Source organism: Corvus cornix, chromosome 27 (assembly GCF_000738735.6).
Source record: "Corvus cornix cornix isolate S_Up_H32 chromosome 27, ASM73873v5, whole genome shotgun sequence".
Classification (NCBI taxonomy): domain Eukaryota; kingdom Metazoa; phylum Chordata; class Aves; order Passeriformes; family Corvidae; genus Corvus; species Corvus cornix.
In genome coordinates this window covers 2,278,907-2,296,470 of record NC_046355.1, presented here as the reverse complement: position 1 = coordinate 2,296,470, position 17,564 = coordinate 2,278,907, and the positions used below count along the sequence as shown (strand labels likewise).

At 66.5% G+C, this 17,564-nt stretch overlaps 1 protein-coding gene across 4 annotated transcripts; it reads right to left on the bottom strand.

The window, feature by feature from the left end:
• Positions 1-3,122: 3,122 nt before the first annotated feature.
• On the bottom strand, positions 3,123-14,803 carry ADAM11 (ADAM metallopeptidase domain 11). 4 transcript variants are annotated; one of them, XM_039565846.1, is made up of 27 exons: positions 14,574-14,803; positions 13,163-13,353; positions 11,765-11,841; positions 11,340-11,406; positions 10,787-10,872; positions 10,644-10,710; positions 10,447-10,495; positions 10,289-10,356; positions 9,896-9,970; positions 9,737-9,808; positions 9,061-9,227; positions 8,900-8,984; positions 8,726-8,816; positions 8,565-8,616; positions 8,314-8,413; positions 7,979-8,050; positions 7,792-7,884; positions 7,606-7,686; positions 7,474-7,524; positions 6,850-6,913; positions 6,684-6,783; positions 6,491-6,610; positions 6,241-6,409; positions 6,051-6,165; positions 5,514-5,604; positions 5,023-5,040; positions 3,123-4,722 (listed from the first exon to the last, which is right to left on the bottom strand). In XM_039565846.1, exons 1-27 carry the CDS (start codon positions 14,629-14,631, stop codon positions 4,707-4,709), a joined length of 2,295 nt encoding a protein of 764 aa, XP_039421780.1. In that variant the 5' UTR covers positions 14,632-14,803; the 3' UTR covers positions 3,123-4,706. The 4 variants fall into 4 exon arrangements, with proteins under 4 accessions (XP_039421780.1, XP_039421779.1, XP_039421782.1 ...); XM_039565845.1 differs by having other exon boundaries at positions 3,123-5,040; XM_039565848.1 differs by lacking the exon at positions 5,514-5,604.
• Between the last annotated feature and the right edge of the window lie 2,761 nt (positions 14,804-17,564).

Here is a 17,564-nt window from a genome sequence, read left to right as displayed (position 1 = left end):
GGAAAATCGCAGCCAGATGGTCGATCATCAGCTTCAGCAACCAGAGGAGCGCGGATATTTTAGGTTCGAGGGTTTCCCATTATGCAATGGCGCAGACACCGCGCGGGGGAGGCGTTGGGTTCTTCTTTCTTTGGGTTTACTAATAATGAGGGATTTGTTTGGATTTTTTTTCTCTTAAGTTAAGGGCCTTGAGCAGGAGTCTGATGAGGAGTGGCTGAGGGGGCTGGGAAAGGGGCTCAGGCTGGAGCAAAGGAGGCTCAGGGGGGACCTTGTGGCTCTGCACAAGTCCCTGACAGGAGGGGGCAGCCGGGAGGGTCGGGCTCTGCTGGCAGGGAACAGGGACAGGAGGAGAGGGAACGGCCTCAGGCTGGGCCAGGGCAGGCTCAGGGTGGATATTGGGAAAATTCCTTAATGGAAAGGGTGGTCAGGCATTGAAGAGGCTGCCCAAGGCAGGGGTGGAGTCACTGGCCCAGGAGGGGTTTAAAAACCTGTGGATGTGGCACTTGGGGACAGGGGCCAGTGGTGGCCTCAGCAGTGCTGGGGGAATGGTAGAACTCGATGGCCTTAGAGTGCTTTTCCAGCTTCCCTGGTTCTCTGATCTCAGCACGGAAATGGAAGACTGGCTTCTCCCGTGGGTTGCTGTGGTTGACCTTTGGGAGGTGTAGTTAAAGCAGTGGGTGAGGAGTGCAGATCAGAGCTGAGCACGGGGACTGACCCTGACAGAACCGGTGAATTTGGAGAAGGACGGAGCTTGAGGACAGGCGGGAATGCTCTGTGCCTGGGGCAGCCATGAGGGGAGCTGCAAAGGAGCTGGAGCAGTTTGTGATGGAGAGAAAGGGCAGCCTGGGGTGTTGGGTGTCTCTGGGCACCAGACCTGCTGCCTCCTGCAGCTTTTGTGGTCCTGGGCAGTTGGCCAAGGAGCATCTCCCTTCTTCCAGACACATCCAAAACATCGTGGTGTCCTTGTGCCCCAGCCTCTGGCACAGGAACCCTGCCCTGATCAAGAGCGGTGGGTGTTGTGTGACCCTGCAGGGCAGCAGGCTCAGCTGGGTCCACTTGAAATCATGGTTTTTGCCCTCCTGACCCTGAAGATTTTGAATAACTCAAGATTCAGAAGCAGCCAGTGCATCTGGAATATTTCTGACTCACTCATCGCGCTGGTATCTCGACACCAGCCCAAAATAACTCCGTGCTGTGGAACAGCTCCACTGTGGATGGAGCAAAACAGCATCAAACCCCTCATGGGGTGCAGAGATGCCCCTGCAGCCACGTCACGGGGGAAACAGCCCCGTTTGCTGCCAGCCTTGCCCTGTCAGAAGGGCACTGTGGTGAGGGGGCACTGAGGGGGTCCTGGTGCAGACCCCCCTCTCACCCCGCGGTCACTGCCTCGGCCAGAGGCTCCTCCAGCCTCTTCCTCACCCCTCGCCCCGTCCTGCCACGGGGGGCAGAGCAAGGGGCTGACAGTGATGGCTTTAACAAGGTGGGCTGGAGGCAGAGAGAGGCTCCCAGCCGGGGCAGGGTGTCCTCCCCAGGGAGCAGCACCTCGAGGTGCTCAGGGCACCCCCAGCATCCCAGGCTGGAGCTCAGCATCATCTCCGCAGGGAGCTGGAGCCGGTGTGTTCTCCTGCCGCGCACGGGGGACACCAGAGCGAGTCCCTTCAGGGCTTCACGGGGAGATGGACACCTCCAGCCCCACGTCTGGGGGCTCGGGGGGAGGTGGCCACAGCAGGAATTGTCCTGAATCCCGCCCCTTGTCCCCGGCGGGCGGAGAAGGGGTCCCCCAGGGGAGTGAAGTGACGCTCGTGCGGTGACCCCTGACTAGCACAGGACCGCGAGCAGAGGGGATGTGCTGCACCCCCGCCAGTCCCGGGGCCCGCGCGGGGCCGGGACCGCGGGCACACGCGTGGCCCTGGAGCATCCTGGGGACGTCGGAGCAGCTCCTGCGCGTCCAGCCCAGGCGCGTCTGGGCTGTGCTGGGAGAGCCCTCTCCTGGCCGGTGTGCGAGGAGGAGCGGCCGTGCCGGGGAGCCTGCCGAGCGATCGGCCCGGGCAGTGCGGCTGTCCCGGGGGGTCCGAGTGTCCCAGGGGGTCCGGCTGTCCCACGGAGTCCGGTGTCCCAGGGATTTTGGCTGTCTCAGGGGGTCCGAGTGTCCCACGGAGTCCGGGTGTCCCAGCGAGTCCGGCCGTGCTGGTCAGTGAGACAGCGCGGAGCTTTGAGGTCCAGCCCCAGTTGAGCACCACCCGGGCTGGTTCCATGGGAAGATCCTCGTGGGTCCCTCTGGGAGCTGGGGACCTGTCCCCCAGTCCCCTTCTGCCAGGGGTTGCTGCCAGGACCCTGCGCGGCGCTCACTGCGCTGAGGATGTCCCTGGGCTGGAGCAGGGATGGAGCAGTGTCCTTGCACAGGGACTGAGCATCGCCGTGACGGGACGGGGAGCAGCCCCGTGTCCCCACAGTGGGACAGGGTCCCCAGGCAGGCACCAGGTGAGAGGGTGACACTCACCGTGTGCCATCATCTCCATACTGGGAGTCATACTGGGTGTGTCTCCTGACTCAGATGTGGAAATCGTGAGAGACAGGCCGGGGTGGGATGCAGCACATGGGGAACCCATCAGTGGGATGAGCTGGAGGGCCAGAGCATCCTCACGGATGGAATATGGGGACCCTCCCGCCTCCCTGGCCCCTTCCCCTCCCTCCTCACGCGGGTGAGAAGCGGAGCCCCATCGTTTTTCAAATCTTTATTGTAAATAAATTCTGCGACATTGCAGGAGGCGGCCGAGCCCGGAGCCAGGGCCGAGCCCGGAGCGGCGGCTCCGGCGGCGGCTCCCAGCACGTGCAAAGCGGGAGCTCGGGGCCAGGCGGGCGCGGGGCGGGCGCGGGGGTCCCGCCCGGCCCGGCGGTAGCGAGCAGCGGTGCGGGGTGGCGGCGGTGCGGCGAGGGGGGCACGGGGACGCCGCCCCGCTGTGCTCGTCCCCGGGACGGGACGGGGCCGTGGGCGCAGCGGGGGCTGGGGGGGCTTTGCTCGCTTGGCTCTGGAAGCACCGGGTGCCCCCCCCCCCCCCCCCGCCGCGGGCCCTCCCACCCTGACAGCGTTAAAATCATTAAGAAAAATCCCGGTATTTATATATATATAGATATATATATATATATTATAATGTCCCCAAACCCAGTGACAACGGTGGCTTCTTGCTCTGAACCAGGGGTGTCCCCTCGCCGCGGGGAGCACCCCGGCACCGTGGCTGTGACAGTTGTGGGGACACTGCGGTGACAGTGATAGAGATGGGGGGTTGATCCAGACCCCTGATGCCCACGGTGGTCCCAGGTCCCCATGTCTCCCTTCCCATTGCTGATCCATCACACAAGGAGCCACCACTGAAGCCCAGCCAGGGGATGTCCAGCCACCCCCATCCTGCTGTCACCTCCCACCCTGTCCCCTGTGGTGCCACCACAGCCACGGCACCCGTGGGTGCTCAGTGGGGCTGTCACACCAGGCTGGGGGCCACCACACACTTTGGCCATGGCTGGGCTTGGGGACACCCTTGGTCACCCTCTGTCTCCATGGCAAAGGCGCCTGGTGGTGGGCAGGGACACTGGGCAGGGAGGGGACACAGAGGGGACACCCCCACTCCGCTGTGGGCAATGGGTATCGTTCCCCATTGTCCCCCTGCTGAGTGTCCCCAGGGGTGTCCCCACACGCACACACACACGGGGTTGTGTCACCCAGTGCCACCAGGGACGTTCCCCCTCCATGCTGAGTGTCACCAGTGGTTAAAGGGACCAGTGTGGCCCCCGGTGCTCCGTGGTGCTGTGGTTTGGGTGGCCCCACAGAGCCACCCCATGCAGGGTGACATGTGCCACGTGCCACAGGGAGGGGGTGATGCCTCCCCCCAGCCTGCCGCGGGGGTGGGGGACACCCAGTCTGTGGGGAACGGGTGCCACAAGCCTGCCCTGGGACTGGGGTGACAAGTGCCACCCAGCGAGCAGCCCCATGTGTCCCCAGCCCAGGGCTCACCCTGTACCCTTGTCCCCTGGGGGGTCCTTCTGTCACCCTGAACCCCAGTGTCACCAGTTTGGGGTTCACCTGCCTGAGCTGGGGAAGTGGGGGAAGTCTTGAGGGAGAGCTGTCACCCGTGGGTGCCTGTCCCACCACTGGGGACTTCGGCGTCCCATGGCTTGGGGGGTGCAGCCGTGACATGGGGGATCGGGGGAGAATTTGAGGGGACAAACCCCACACGGAGTTTGGGGGGGTGGGGAGGCACATCTGGGGGTGCAGGACTCGGCCCCCGTGGGACCCAGCCCAGGCACCGGGGGTGAGGGGGACGTGATTCCAGGCCCTGAACTGGGAAAGGGTGCTGGCCTCGTACTGGGTATTACTGGCCTGGTACTGGGGTATACTGGCCTCGTCCTGGGGTACACGGGCCTGCCTTTTGGGGTCCCAGGCCCCCGGCTGGAAGATGCTGCTGCAGGGCAGAGGGGGATGTGGGGCAGGGGCTCCCCGCTGGCCCCCCGGGTACATTCATTCATCCAGTGCCGAGCGCCGCCAGCCCGGGGGGGCCGGGGGTCCCCGTACATTCGTGGCGGTGCGGGGGGGGCCGGGGGCGGTCCCGGGTGGCCCCCCCCGCTCTCCTCCTCGGCCGAACCCTCGGCAGCGCCGCCCCATTTAATTGCTGTTAATGAGGCGCTGGGGGGGTGGGGCAGAGCGGCCCCGCTCAGGCCCCCCCGGACCTGCAACACAGAAGTGGGGTGCGTTTAGTGGGGGGCTGTGACAGGGGGGTGACACATGGGGGGACACTGAGCTGAAATGAGCCAGCACCGGGGGGGGGGCTGCTGCCAGGCCCCCCCAGCCGCTGCTCCCGTTCAGCCGTGGGGGCACAGAGATGGAGACAGCACGGCCGGACACACAGCACACGGACAGACGGGCCCGGGGGCTCCCACGCCGTCAGGCTGCCGGACGGTGACGGTGACAGGGACGGTGACGAGACGATGGGGGGACACGGTTACACTCCCTGCTGCGCCGGGTCGTACCTTCCTCGGCGGATGTTCCTTGGGGGGGGTGGCAGGGGGAGAGGAGAGGAGCATTAGTGCCACCCCCGTGTCCCCGCTGTCCCCCCTGGTGCGTCCCCCCACCCCGGTGTCCCTGGTCCCACAGGCAGCAGCAGTGTCCCAGTGCCAGGTAGGAGCACACACGGCGGGCCACCGACACAGCCCCGCCCCAGCACCCCATGCTTGGGGACAGACACGGCCACGGGGTCCGGGTGACAGTGACACCCCAATGGCACATGCAGGCAGGGCAGGCAGGGCCAGGGGGCAGGCAGGGGCTGGGACAAGGGACCAGGCAGGGCCAGGGGACCAGGCAGGGCCAAGGGGACCAGAGGCCGCACCGCAGGGGATGCCCAGCTGGGGGGACTGGCAGTGCCCCAGCAGGGCACGGCCTGGCCCTGGCGCGGTGTTGGTGCACGGGGGGGACGTGGCCGGTGACAGCAGCAGAGGGGACGAGCCATGCGGTGGCTGCTTACTTAAATCCCCAGCCTGTCCCCCCTAGGACGATGGCAGCCACCAGCACGGCCCCCGCGATGGAGCCGATAATGATATTGGTGCCACTGGGACCTGTGACAGAGGGGACAGGGAGGAGGGGACAGGGTCACACGTCAGTGGGAAGGGGACACGGGGACATAGCCCCAGGGATGCCCCAGTGCCACAGGGACTCGGGAAGGGGACAAACCCAGCCACAGGGAACATGTCAGTGGGGAGGGGACAGGGGGACACCAGGACACAGCAGTCCCAGTGCTGTGGGGACCTGGGAGGGAGGCAAACCCAGCCACAGGGACACACCTCAGTGGGGATGGGATGCGGGGACATGGGGACACAGCTCCAGGGATGACCCAGAGCTGTGGGGACCTGGGAGAGGGCAAACCCGGCCATGCCCAGCTGAGCTGTGGCACCAGGGTGGGAGGACACTCTGGAGCCCCGGTGTGGCTGGGGACAAAGCGGGACAGCCCAGCCTGTGAGGCCTGGGGACAGCAGGGAGCCCGTGTCCCCGCGGGCACACGGACCCTTGTACCGCTCCGTCTCCCCCGTCGGCTTCGGCTCAGGGATGGGGTCGTAGACGCTGCAGTCCTTCCCCGTCCACTCCGCCCGGCAGATGCACTTCCCCTCGTTGCTGCAAACCTGTGAGAGGACGGCGTCACCCCCCGCGACCGTGACACTCCCCGGGTGTCCCCCTGTCCCCACCGCGCCCCTCACCCCGTGGTCGAAGCAGATCTTCCCGTCCCAGCTGCCGGGGCAGGAGCTGAAGTTAAAGGCGGTGGCTGGAAGGCATTTGCGGTCGAGACAGAGCATTCCGGGCCCGCAGGGCGTCCCGTCCTCCACGTAGCTCAGGTCCGAGCCATCCACCAGCTGCACGTGGCCGCCCCTGTGCCAGGACAGCCACAGCGGGTGACATCGGGACCCCTGGGACCTGGAGCCATCCCGGTCCCCACGGTGGCACCGTTACCTGCAGTCGATGTAGCGGTTCTGGTGGTAGAAGGTGGTGGTGGCGATCTCCCCGCTGAGCTCCCCCAGCCGCGGCGACCCCGAGATGTTGGCGCAGAGGAGGAAGCCGCAGAGGACGTCCCTGCAAGGCAGCGGTGGTGTCATTGGGATGGCAGGTGGCACCGGGACGGGCCGCGGGGACAAGGGTCACTCACTGCTTGTTGCACTGCAGCCAGCCCAGGCCCTCGCGCCCGCAGTTCCCCCGCTCCGTCCCCTCCACGTTCAGCTTCTCGTAGCAGAAGCGCTCGGCCGAGCCTGGCAGGGAGTGAGTGTCACCTGCTCGTCACCCCCTGCGTTCCCCCACCCCAGGCCAACACTCACTGCGGCCCCACAGCGCGTTGCACTGACGGTCCCGGGTTTTGCAGCGCCCGCCGTAGCATCGTCCCTGCAGGGATGGGAGAGGGGTCAGGGGACTGGAGAGGAGTCAGGGTCCTGGAGGAGGCTCAGGGGGCTGGAGAGGGGTGATGAGGCTGGAGAAGGGCTCACACAGGTGCACTGCAGGGAGGTGCTGCAGGGACAATGAGCCCCACACATGTCCCCCCACGCCTGGTCCCAGGACACTGCCCCGGCTCACGTGGTGCAGGGAGCAGGAGCCACACGTGTGCACAGCCACGGGACAGCAGTGGGGGCTCAGGGCCCCCTGCTCACCCCAAAGCCCACAGCCATGTGTGTGTGCGTGCGTGGCTCAGCTGTGGCTGCAGTTGCTGACAAAAAGTCACAGAGGCACAGACTGGTTTGGGTTGGAAGGGACCTTAAAGCCCATCCAGTTCCATCCCCTGCTATGGGCAGGGACACCTTCCACCAGACCAGGTTGCTCCAAGCCCCATCCAGCGGGGCCTTGGACAGTCCCAAATGTGCTTCCAACACGCACAAGCCCTGATGCTGGAGCCCGGGGGGATGTGCCCAGCCCCAGGGCTGTGTCCCACCAGGCTGGGCTCAACTCACCTGCTCGTTCTCACAGAAGTATCCATCCAGCTTGTGGAGGTTGGGGGGACACTGTGGGGATGTGGAGAAGAGGTTGGGTGATGCCACAAGGCCCCACAGCATGTCCCACCATGTCCCCCCGGCCCCACTCACCTGGCTGGAGTCGCCGGTGCAGGTCTCGGGGATGTCACACTCGTTCACAGCCTCCCGGCAGGACACACCACGTGGCTCGTACTGCCCGGGGCACAAACCCAGCTCATCAGGAACGGGACAGGACCCCACTGGATCCACATCTGGACCCGGGCCCCCTGAGCCCCCTGGATGCTCCCAGCCCCGCACCTTGCAGCCCTTGCAGCAGAGCCCGTCGCTGCACATGGCGTCATGGGTCAGGGTGCACTTCTTGCAGCAGTTTCCCCCGCTCCTCGCACACTCCTGCCAGGACAGCAGCGGGAATCACGGCCATCAGCCCCCTGGCAGCCCCGGCAGCCCCCCAGAGCGGGGGAAGCAGCCCCCCGACCCTGCTCACCGCCAACGAGCCACAGTCGCACTCCTCGCCTGCCTCCACGAAGCCATTGCCACACTCCGGAGGGTCCAGGAGCTGCCGGGACCGAGGGGGGGACATCGTACACACACATGAGAGCTGCTGCCATGGGTCCCCCGAAAAGGGCATCACATCCCTGGGGAATGGCAGCACCCCCAAACTGCTGCCAAGCACGAGGCTCTTCCTGCTCTGGGGGTTCAGCACCAGCACCTTGACCGTGGCAGGGGTTGGGGACGCCAAGAGTCCCGAGGGACCCCAGAAGCCACCCCCAGAGCATCGCTCGCCACTGTGACCCCCAGAGGGGTCGGGGAGGCCGTTACCTTCAGGGGTTTGTTGAAGAGGCAGCTGCCGCCGCCGTCCTGCAGGAACTGGTTGTACTCATCGATGCTGCAGCGGGAGAACTTCCGAGGGAGGTAGTACCTGGGGGATGGGGGTCACTGTCACACCCTGCCCTGCCCGGGGGCACTGCCAGGCACCCGAACCCGGGCAGGACCTCGGCGATGCCCCCGCCGGCAGCGCTGACACGAAGTGTGCAGGGGATGTGGCAGTGCCACCCCGAGCGGGCACCCACCCTGTGTCCTCCATGATACAGCCCAGCCACGAGTCCGGACACCGGCAGTCCCCTGGGAGGAGAGGAGAGGACAGGGCTGGGGGTGCTCACTGTCCCGCCGCCGGCCTGGTGGCACCGCGGAGCGTCCCCACTGTCCCCACGGCCCCGCGGGAGGCGGGTACCTGCGGCCGTGCGGTGCTTGTTCCACATCATGCCCACGTTCTGCCCCAGGGTCTGCGCCAGTGTCACCGCCATGGCCGCCACGTTGCCGTACTGCGCGGGAGCGACGCGGTGTCACCGCAGGGACCCCCGTCCCTGTCCCCAGCCCGCCCTCGCGGGGGTCTCGCCGCACCCACCTCGTTCACGCCGCCGGCGCGGGCAGGGGAGCAGATACCCCCGACAAAGGCGGTGCCGCTGCGGCTGCTCTGAAACGTCCGACCCCTGCGAGGAAGAGGATGGTGGGGACGGGGGACGCGGTCCCGGGCCCCGGGGGGGGACGCGTGGCCACCGCGCTCACGAGAAGAGGTGGACGGTGTCACTGTGCTCTGCCAGCCCCTCGCGCCGGTACTTGACAAACTCGTTCAGGGTCTCCAGGGAGTCTTGCCCCATCCGGATCCGGTCCTCCGCCGCCCACGTCTCCATGGCCACCAGCACGATGCGGGTGTTTAGCTGCTCCTTGTAGATCTGTGGGAACAAAAGGACGGTGCTGGGGACGCGACCCCTCCCAGGGACAAACCCACCAGCTACCAGGGATAAACTGCTGTGGACAACTTGAGGAGCTGGGCACACACATCTGTCACCAGGGACAATTCCCGGGGACAAAACACCAGTGGGACAAACCCACCAGGTGCCAAAGAAGAAAAACAAGAGTGGGACCAACTACATGGGGACAAACTCTCAAGGGACCAACCCAGCAGGTGCTGAGGATCAAGCCCCCGAGATAACACCAGGAACTAGGGACAAACTCCCTGGGAACAAATCCACCAGCTGCTGGGAACAGTCTCCTCAAGGACAACCCCCCAGGGACAAACCCCACCAGGACTGGGGATAAACCCTCTCTCCAGGGATAAGCCCACTGGGGATAAACCCCTTGGGAATGAAGCCCCCAAGGGACAAACCCATCAGGTGCCAGGGATTAACCTTCCCAGGGACAATCTCCCCGGGGACAAATTCCTTCCAGGGATCCCCCTCACCATGTCAGCCAGATTGACCACGGACTTGGCGAAGTTGCTGGTGAGAACCACGGACTTGCGGAGCTGCAGGAACTGGGAGCACACCAGGGCCAGGCGGGATTGGGGGGGGCCAGCCCGACCCCTCACTGCCCCCGCCAGCCCCTGGAACCTCCCGCTCACCAGCTGATGGTCGTTCACCACGGCCAGCTCGATGTACTTGGTCTCGCTGTGCACCGTGTGCTGGGCTCGGCGGACCTGCAGAGGGAACCCGCGGCTGAGCTGGCACCGGCACCCGGATGGGGCTCCTGACCCCGCCAGGGATGTTTGGGGTCCAGGGAAAGGGGAGAGCCACTGGGTGGTCTTGGGATGCAGCCCCAGCAGTATTCCATTGGGTCCCCTGGGCACCCCTGAGCGCAGGCAGGAGCAGCACCCTGCAAACACCACCCCAGCACCCACGGAGCAGCCTGGCTGCACCCGCAGCCAACTGGCAGAAATCAACCAGGGTCAAGCACACTTGTCCCCTGCCCCATGTCCTCCGTCCCCTGCCCTGTGTACCCCGTTGACCCCACTAACCTGCCGCCGCCGCCGCAGCTTTGGTGTCCCACCCGGGACACGCTGGCTCAGCGCAGGGAAGAGGCAGCCTGGAGGGAGGGGACAGAGATGGTGGGACACAAGGACACGGGGCCACTGAGGCCACCGATCCCCAGGAACAGCTCCGTGCGAAGGCTCACCCAGTCGGGGGCAGCTGGGGACGCGCTGGACGATGTGTGGTCGAAGGCCCTGCCACGGGGAGAGGTGTGTCACGGCCGTGCGTGGAGGGGAGGACTGCCACGTCCCCGTGTCCCCATGGCTGTCCCCAAGCCACAGCCAGACCCGTAAAGCTGCCTTGGGGACACTCAGGCAGGCACACGGCAGTGCCACCGCTCACCTGCCCGTGCTCGGCGCCCGCCTGGGGCTCGATCAGGTACGTGGCTCGGCCGTCCGAGAAGACGCCGCTGCAAACAGAGGTGGGCGTGTCGGGGTGCAGAGGGGTGCGGCCCCCCGGCCCCCCCTGGCAGTGGGGGTACTCACCGCAGGCCCTGGCAGCTGGACAGAGCGGCGAAGGAGCGGGGCTGCCCCCGGATCCGGCCCTGGTAGTAGCAGTGCTCCCCCGCGCCCTGCGGAGCGGGGACGGGCGCTGAGCCCCGAGTCCCGCCCTGCCCCGCACCCCCAGGGGCCGCACCCAGCCCGGGGGCTCTGGGGTTCACTGCCGGGCACCCTCAGGGTGTGCCTGGTGCCCACAGCACCCAGGGATCCCCCGCTGGAGGAGCATCCCCCATCACCATGGCAGCCCCCCCATGCAGGGGCTGGGCACCCCAGGGGCAGTGGGCACCGAGGGGCACGGGGGTGGGGATGAGCTGCTTGGGACCATTCGTGGGCTTTTGTGGGATTTATGAACCGGCCACCACAACCCCTGCACTGGCACAGTATGGCATGGCATGGCATGGCATGGCATGGCATAGCATGGTTTGGCACAGCACAGCGTGATTTGGCACAGCACAGCGTGATTTGGCACAGCATGGTTTGGCACGGCACAGCACAGCATGGTTTGGCACAGCATGGCACAGCATGGCACACATCTTACCGTGCTGTGGCTGCCGTTGCTGCCCGCGCCGACGTGCCGCTCCACGTAGTGGGAGGCAAGGAGGTGGCTGCAGGGAGCAGGTGGGGGATGAGAGGCCGTGGGGTGGGGAAGAAGAGGAGGAAGAGAAGGAAGAGGGAGACCACAGCAGCCATCCATGTGCAGGGCACCACCCCAGTGTGGGACACCACCCACCATCCATATACACGGAATCACCTCAGCATGGGAACCCCCAGTTTGGGAGGGCGCTGGCGTCCCATGGGCCCCTCTCCCCTCTGCTCCTTCCCCCGGCTCAGCCCCCACTGCTGCAGCTGGGATGGCTCCGCACAACTGCCCCATCCCCGAGCACCCCCCAGCCCCTCCCCTCCTCCCGGGGGGCACCAGCAGGCCCATGCTGGGTCTCCTGCCCGGACCCCCGGGTCACTCACTGGTTCAGCCGGAGATCGAGGGTGAAGGCTGAGCCGAAGGCACGCACCATGAAGCTCACCTGTGCCAGGTGCAGCCCCTGCAGGACAGCCAGAGCCGTCAGCCCCCCCGCCTAAAATTCATAGCTAAAATAATAATAAAACCCCAACCCAAATATACAGTCTGTTTTCTTTTTTTTCGCCGAAAAATTCAGCCTAAAAGAAAACCGGGTTTTTTTTCTTAAACCCATCACCCCCTGGAGCACTGGGATGGCACCTGCGTCCCATCGCTCCCCTCTGCGGGTGCCGTGCGGGGCTGGGGGTGCCGGAGGGTCCCCCCGGCGCTGGGCCCAGCCCGGCCGCGGCAGCCGAGCCGCCGCTTCTCCCGCCCTGCGGCGCCGCCGCTCCTGACCTAATTCCTGCCGCCGGCAGCGGCAGCGGGAGCCGAGCGCTGCGGCGCGGCCTCAGCCCCGGCAAACTCGGCGCTCGGGTGAGAGCCCGGCAGCGGCTGCGGGCCCCTCCGGTGCTTCACATGGCGAAACGGCAGAAAAGCCAAACCCGTCCTGGCGTGCCCTGTCCCCTCGCTGGGAACCCAGCGCAGCTCGGGATGAGGACACTGGGATGAGGAACCGTCTGTCACCACGGGGAGGGGATGTCCCAGGCCCCGACCGCAACCCTGGGGTCTGGCAGCAAGGCCGGAGAGGGCTCTGCCGCGGGGACCTAGCCCGAATTCCCCAGGATCTCCGCCGCTCCCTCCCCCCGCGACACCCTGGCTTAACACCTCCCTGGCCTCCCGCCAGCGCGGCGGCTGCCGGCGCTTCCCGGCGTCCGGCGGTTTCACTCGACGCCGGGTGTAAATCACCTCCGCGGCGAGAGCAGCTCCTCATCTCGCCTTTATCCGGCGCGGACGGGGATCGATGGGCGCCGGCCTCCGCGGCTGCCAACACCTCAAACTCCCCCGTGCCGGATGGGGCGCGTGTGCCGCTCCCCGAAACGCTGGGACAGCCGGCCTTGGGGTGAAGGTCACTGCCCAGTGCCCGAGCCCGGGTTGGTCTGGGGAGCAGCACTGGGGGGGACATGGGCGCCGCTCCCACGCGGCCTGGATCCGTCCTTGCCGGACCCACGAGCCTGTTCCTGTGGGAGCCCTGCCTGCCACCTGCCCGCTCCCGTTTCATCCCTCCCAATGCCCGCGCGCCACTGGTTCCCAGATTTAATGGGATTTCGCGGCACAATTCAGTGTCCCTCCTGGGAGGATGGCAGCGGGATGGTCCCTGGGGGGACGAGGGCTCCAGTTCGGGACGCTGGTACCCACGCACACGCTGGGTGCGGCTGGGCCAGTGACGGCGGCTGTCTGGGGACCTGGACCTTCCACCTGCCAGGGACCCCGGAAAGGGAGCGGCTAGGGGGCTGTCGTTCACTTACGGGTCCTCCGCCTCCTCCTCCTCCTCCGGGCTCATTCCTGACCCTGGTGTCCAGCTGATGCTTTGGGACTTCTCCTCCCGAGCTCTGCCCCACCAGCCGGCTGGGGTGGGTGATTTGGGACACCACCCGCCCTTCCTGCCATGTGGCCCGCGGGAGCCTCCGCGGCAGCGCGCCGGCCTGCGCGGCAGGACCTGCGGGGAGGGGACAGGGTCGCGGCCACCCTGGGAGGGCTGGGGGCTCGGGGGGCTGCGGAGGAGAAGGGATGGAGGCACAGGGGCCTTGGGGACATGGGGACGTGGAGGGCTGGGGACGAGGAGGGACAGGGAGATGGGAACACGAGGGGACAGAGTTGGTGAACACGCTCGGGGTTGACCCAAGTGTGGCACTGCATCCAGAAGGGGACACCCATGTCCTGGATGGGAACATGGAGGGTGGGTACAGGGGTTGTCCCAGGGTGGACAGCTGGGGAACATCCAGGTGCGCTGGTGTGCCCAGGAGGGGACATTCAGCAAGCACGGGCTGGGAGGGGTGCCCAGGGGATGGGGGTGACCAGCAGGAGAATACATCCGGGTGGGGAAGCTCAGGAGGTCTCAGATACAGTGGCATGTCCTGGAAGGGACACACAGGGGACATGGGTGGCTGATAAAGTGATGCATCCCGGGGGGGTCATGCAAGGGAGACGGGGCTCAGAAATGCCATCACACCTGAAGGAAAGGTTGGGGGGGGTCAGCATATCCTGGAGGGGACATCCAGGGAAAAGGGGGGACTGGAATGGGGACGCATCTCAGAGGGGACACCCAGGGGACAGGGAGGGCCGGGATGGGGACACCACCGAACGGGAGATGGAAGACTGGTATGGGGACACCCCCCCTAGAAGGGACAACGAGGGGACAGCAGGACTGGTGCAGGGACACCTTTGGAGGTGACAGCCAGGGGACACGGGGGGTGGCCGCTATGGGGAAACATCCCAAGGGAACGTGGAGGGCTGCTTGAGGACATCTATGGGGACATGCAGGGGACGGGGAAGCCGAGATGGGGACACATCCTGAAGGGGACACGGGGTCTGCTATGCGGCCACCTCCGGAGAGGGAACACGACGGGGGCCGGTGCGGGGACAGCGCGGTGGAGGGCGCGGGGCCGGAGCAGGCGCGGGGCCGGGGCCAGGGGGGGACGCGGGGCTGAGGGGCTGGTGCGGGGCCGGGATTCTGCGGGGCCGGGGCCGGGCAGGTGCGGGGGGATCGCGGGCCCGGCCCCTCCCGGGGCTCTGCGGGGCGGCGCTGCGGAAAAATGTGTCGATGCAGCGAAAAAGCCGCAGCGGCGGCGGCGGGGCCGGGAGCGGAGCGGGGCGATGCGGGGCCGGGAGCGGGGCCGGGAGCGGGGCGATGCGGAGCGGGAGCGGGTCCGGACCTACCTGCCCGCGGGGCGAGCGAGAGCAGCGCGGCCAGCAGCCACCCCCGCAGCGGGCTCATGGCTCCCTCATGCTCCGCCAGCGGCCGCGCCGGGCCCGCCGCGCCGGGGACCGTCACCGTCCCGTCCGGCCCCCCCGCCCGGGCCGGGCCAGCAGCGCCGCCCCCGCCCCGCCCGCACGCGGCCCCGGGCCCGCCGGACCGGACCGGCACCGGCACCGGCAGCGCCGGCAGCGGCACCGGCAGCGCCGCCCCGGGCCGCCCCGCCCCGCCCCGCCCCGCCCGGGCCCGCCGCCCCCGGTATCGGCCCCTTCCACCCTCCCCGCCCCGGCTGCCGCAGCGCCGCTGGCACCCGCGGCACTGCAGCACCGGAGCCCCACTGGCATCACCCCCCGGGCCGGCAGCACCCCCGGCGGTACCGGAGCTCCCGGTCGCTTCATCCCCGGAATGGTACCGGAGCGGCGGGCCGGCACTGGGCACCCCCGCACCAGCAGGGACTGGAGTGGATCAGGCAGTGCCAGATCCCTCCCAGCCAGCATCAGACTGTGTCCCCCCGCACCCACCAGTACAGGAACACCAGTACGGGCACACCCCAGTCTATACTGGACCTCCCGAGGTCTGGAACCCTGAGCCAGAACCAAACCCCCTCAGCCACTGCTGCCCCCCCCCCGCAGCCAGTGCAGGACCCCCACACCAGTACCAGCCCCTCCAGCCAGTACCAAACCCTCCAGACACCAGTACCAGGCGCCCCAGCCAGTACAGGGCCTCCAGCTGGGATTGGAGGCCCCCAGCCTGTACCGAGTTCCCCTCGGCTGGTACCGAGTCCCTGACTAGTCCCTGACTAGTCCCCAGTCCCCAGCTGGTTCCCAGCCAGCCCCAGAGCCCCTGTAGATTGTACTGGGGCTTCCAACCAGTACCAGGACCCACAGCCATTATCAGAGCCCCCCATCTGGGACTGAAGCCCCCACCCAGAACCACCTTCCCAGCTGGAACTAAGCCCCTGACTGGTCCCAGGGCTGGTGCTGGCTGTGGCTCGGGCTGGAGCCGGGGGTTCCAAGGGGATGGTGCTGAGAGCAGGAAGTGCTGGTGCCCAGCACTGGGGACATGGGGTGATCCTGGGCCATCCCCAGTGGGTGGGTGATGTCACCCAGGGGTTCTGAGGAGTCCCCACCCTCAGGAAGCACCAGAACCAGGAGTCTCTCTCTGCTCTGATTGTGTTCCCTCCTGGTGGGAATGGAACAATTTTAGGGAGGCAAGCCCCAGTAAATTCTTGTTTATTGCAGCTGGAGGAGGGGAGAGAAGCATGGGGGGTGATGCAGCTCATGGGGGGAGGCAGCACAGCCACAGGCACCTCCAGGAGGGGCTGTCCTGGTGGGCACAGAGGCTCCAGCCCCAGGTGATGGATGCACCAACCATTGCAGAGAGGACTATTCCCTCAGGACTGAGGGTGGGACACAGACCTGGAGACTACCAGCCCCAGCTCTTCCTTCTGGGGGTGCCCAGGGCCACCCTTGGGCTCCCCGTGGAGGGCAATGGGCAATCTCTGCCTGTGTCGGACCAGGGGACAGGGGCTCAGCTGAGTGACCACATGCTCCAGAGTGGGGAGGATGCAAGTACTTCAGTGGCCCCAGCTCATCCCAGCTGCCCTGGGAAGGCCCTGGAGCTCCTCCAAAAGAGCAACCTGGGGGCCCTGAACCCCCAGTTCACATGCCTCACCCTCCTCCAGGACCTTTTTGGTCCATTTTGTGTTGCCACTCCAACAAGTCCCTGTGCAGCTCAGCCCATCACCTGCAGTGCTGTAGGGAACCGAGCCCAGAGGGGCGGGTGCACCCTGGCCTGCTTAGAGCAGAGGATGTGCTGAGGGCTGTGCTCAGACTGGGGGGCTCAAAACCCCCTCGCACCCCCAGGCTGACCGATGGGGGGACACTCACAGGGACAGCTCCCACGGGGGCTGCACAGGAACAGGCTCCCAGAAACGCCTTCTCAGCCACACCCAGGGGGTTCCCGAGGGCTTTCCAGGCAGATCAGCCCGGATCGGCCCCACCTCCCTCCATGACAGCACTGGGGCAGGCAGGGCTTCCAAACTGGGACCTGCTGCCCTCAGACCTGCCTCTTGCTCCACGCAGTCAGGGGAGGAGCTGCAGCATCAGGCGCAGCAGAGCTGTTCCAGCAGCTGCTTGGCTCCTCAGGAGCTCTGAGCCTGCTAGCCTGAGGGGCAGAGTCCCTCTCAGTGCCCTCCTGGTGCTCCTCAGCACCACAGGGACAAAGGGGTGCTCAGCCAGGGTGGATCTACACCAGGGAGCAGCTGATTTGTGGAAGGTGTCCCTGGCCTGGGCAGGGAGTCGGAACTAAATGATCTTTAAGGTCCCTTCCAATCCGAACCATTCCAAGATTCTGTATCTGCAGCCAGAACATCTGACCCAAGGCCTACAGGGTCCCCAAGTGGCCATAAAGCAGCTGCTTCAGTCCCCCAGAGCAGGGACCCCACAGTGTAAGTCACTGGTCAGCATGAGGAGGGGGCAGGCGGCACTTGGGGGTCCCTCTCCCGTGCCAGGCTTGGCGAAGGACAACAGATCTCCCAGGTCAGCTCACCACCATGAGGTATCCCAGTCTCCACAGGGGACAAACTGGAGCTCTGGTCACCCAGGCCAAGGGCCTGGAGGGGCCATTCCTGAGTCCCCAGGGCACCCTCGTTGCTGTCTGAGGGGCACAGAGCTGGTCACTGCCTCCAGGAGGCCGAGCACACCAGGACAGTGGTGCTATAACCAGGGGGTGCTCCAAACCCCTCTCCCTCTCTGCCTGGGATTACCTCCCTGCTGGGACAGCCTGTGGCTGCAGGGACGTCTCCACAGCAGAGCCCCGAGCCCAGTAGGGTTTTGATCAGCCCTTCATTACAGGGGCTGCAGGAGGTAAAGGACTGGGGTCTGGCTGTTGCACTGGAGAAGGATTTAGCTCAGGAGGAACCTCTGAAGCCTCGTGTGTCCCAAGTCCCTGCT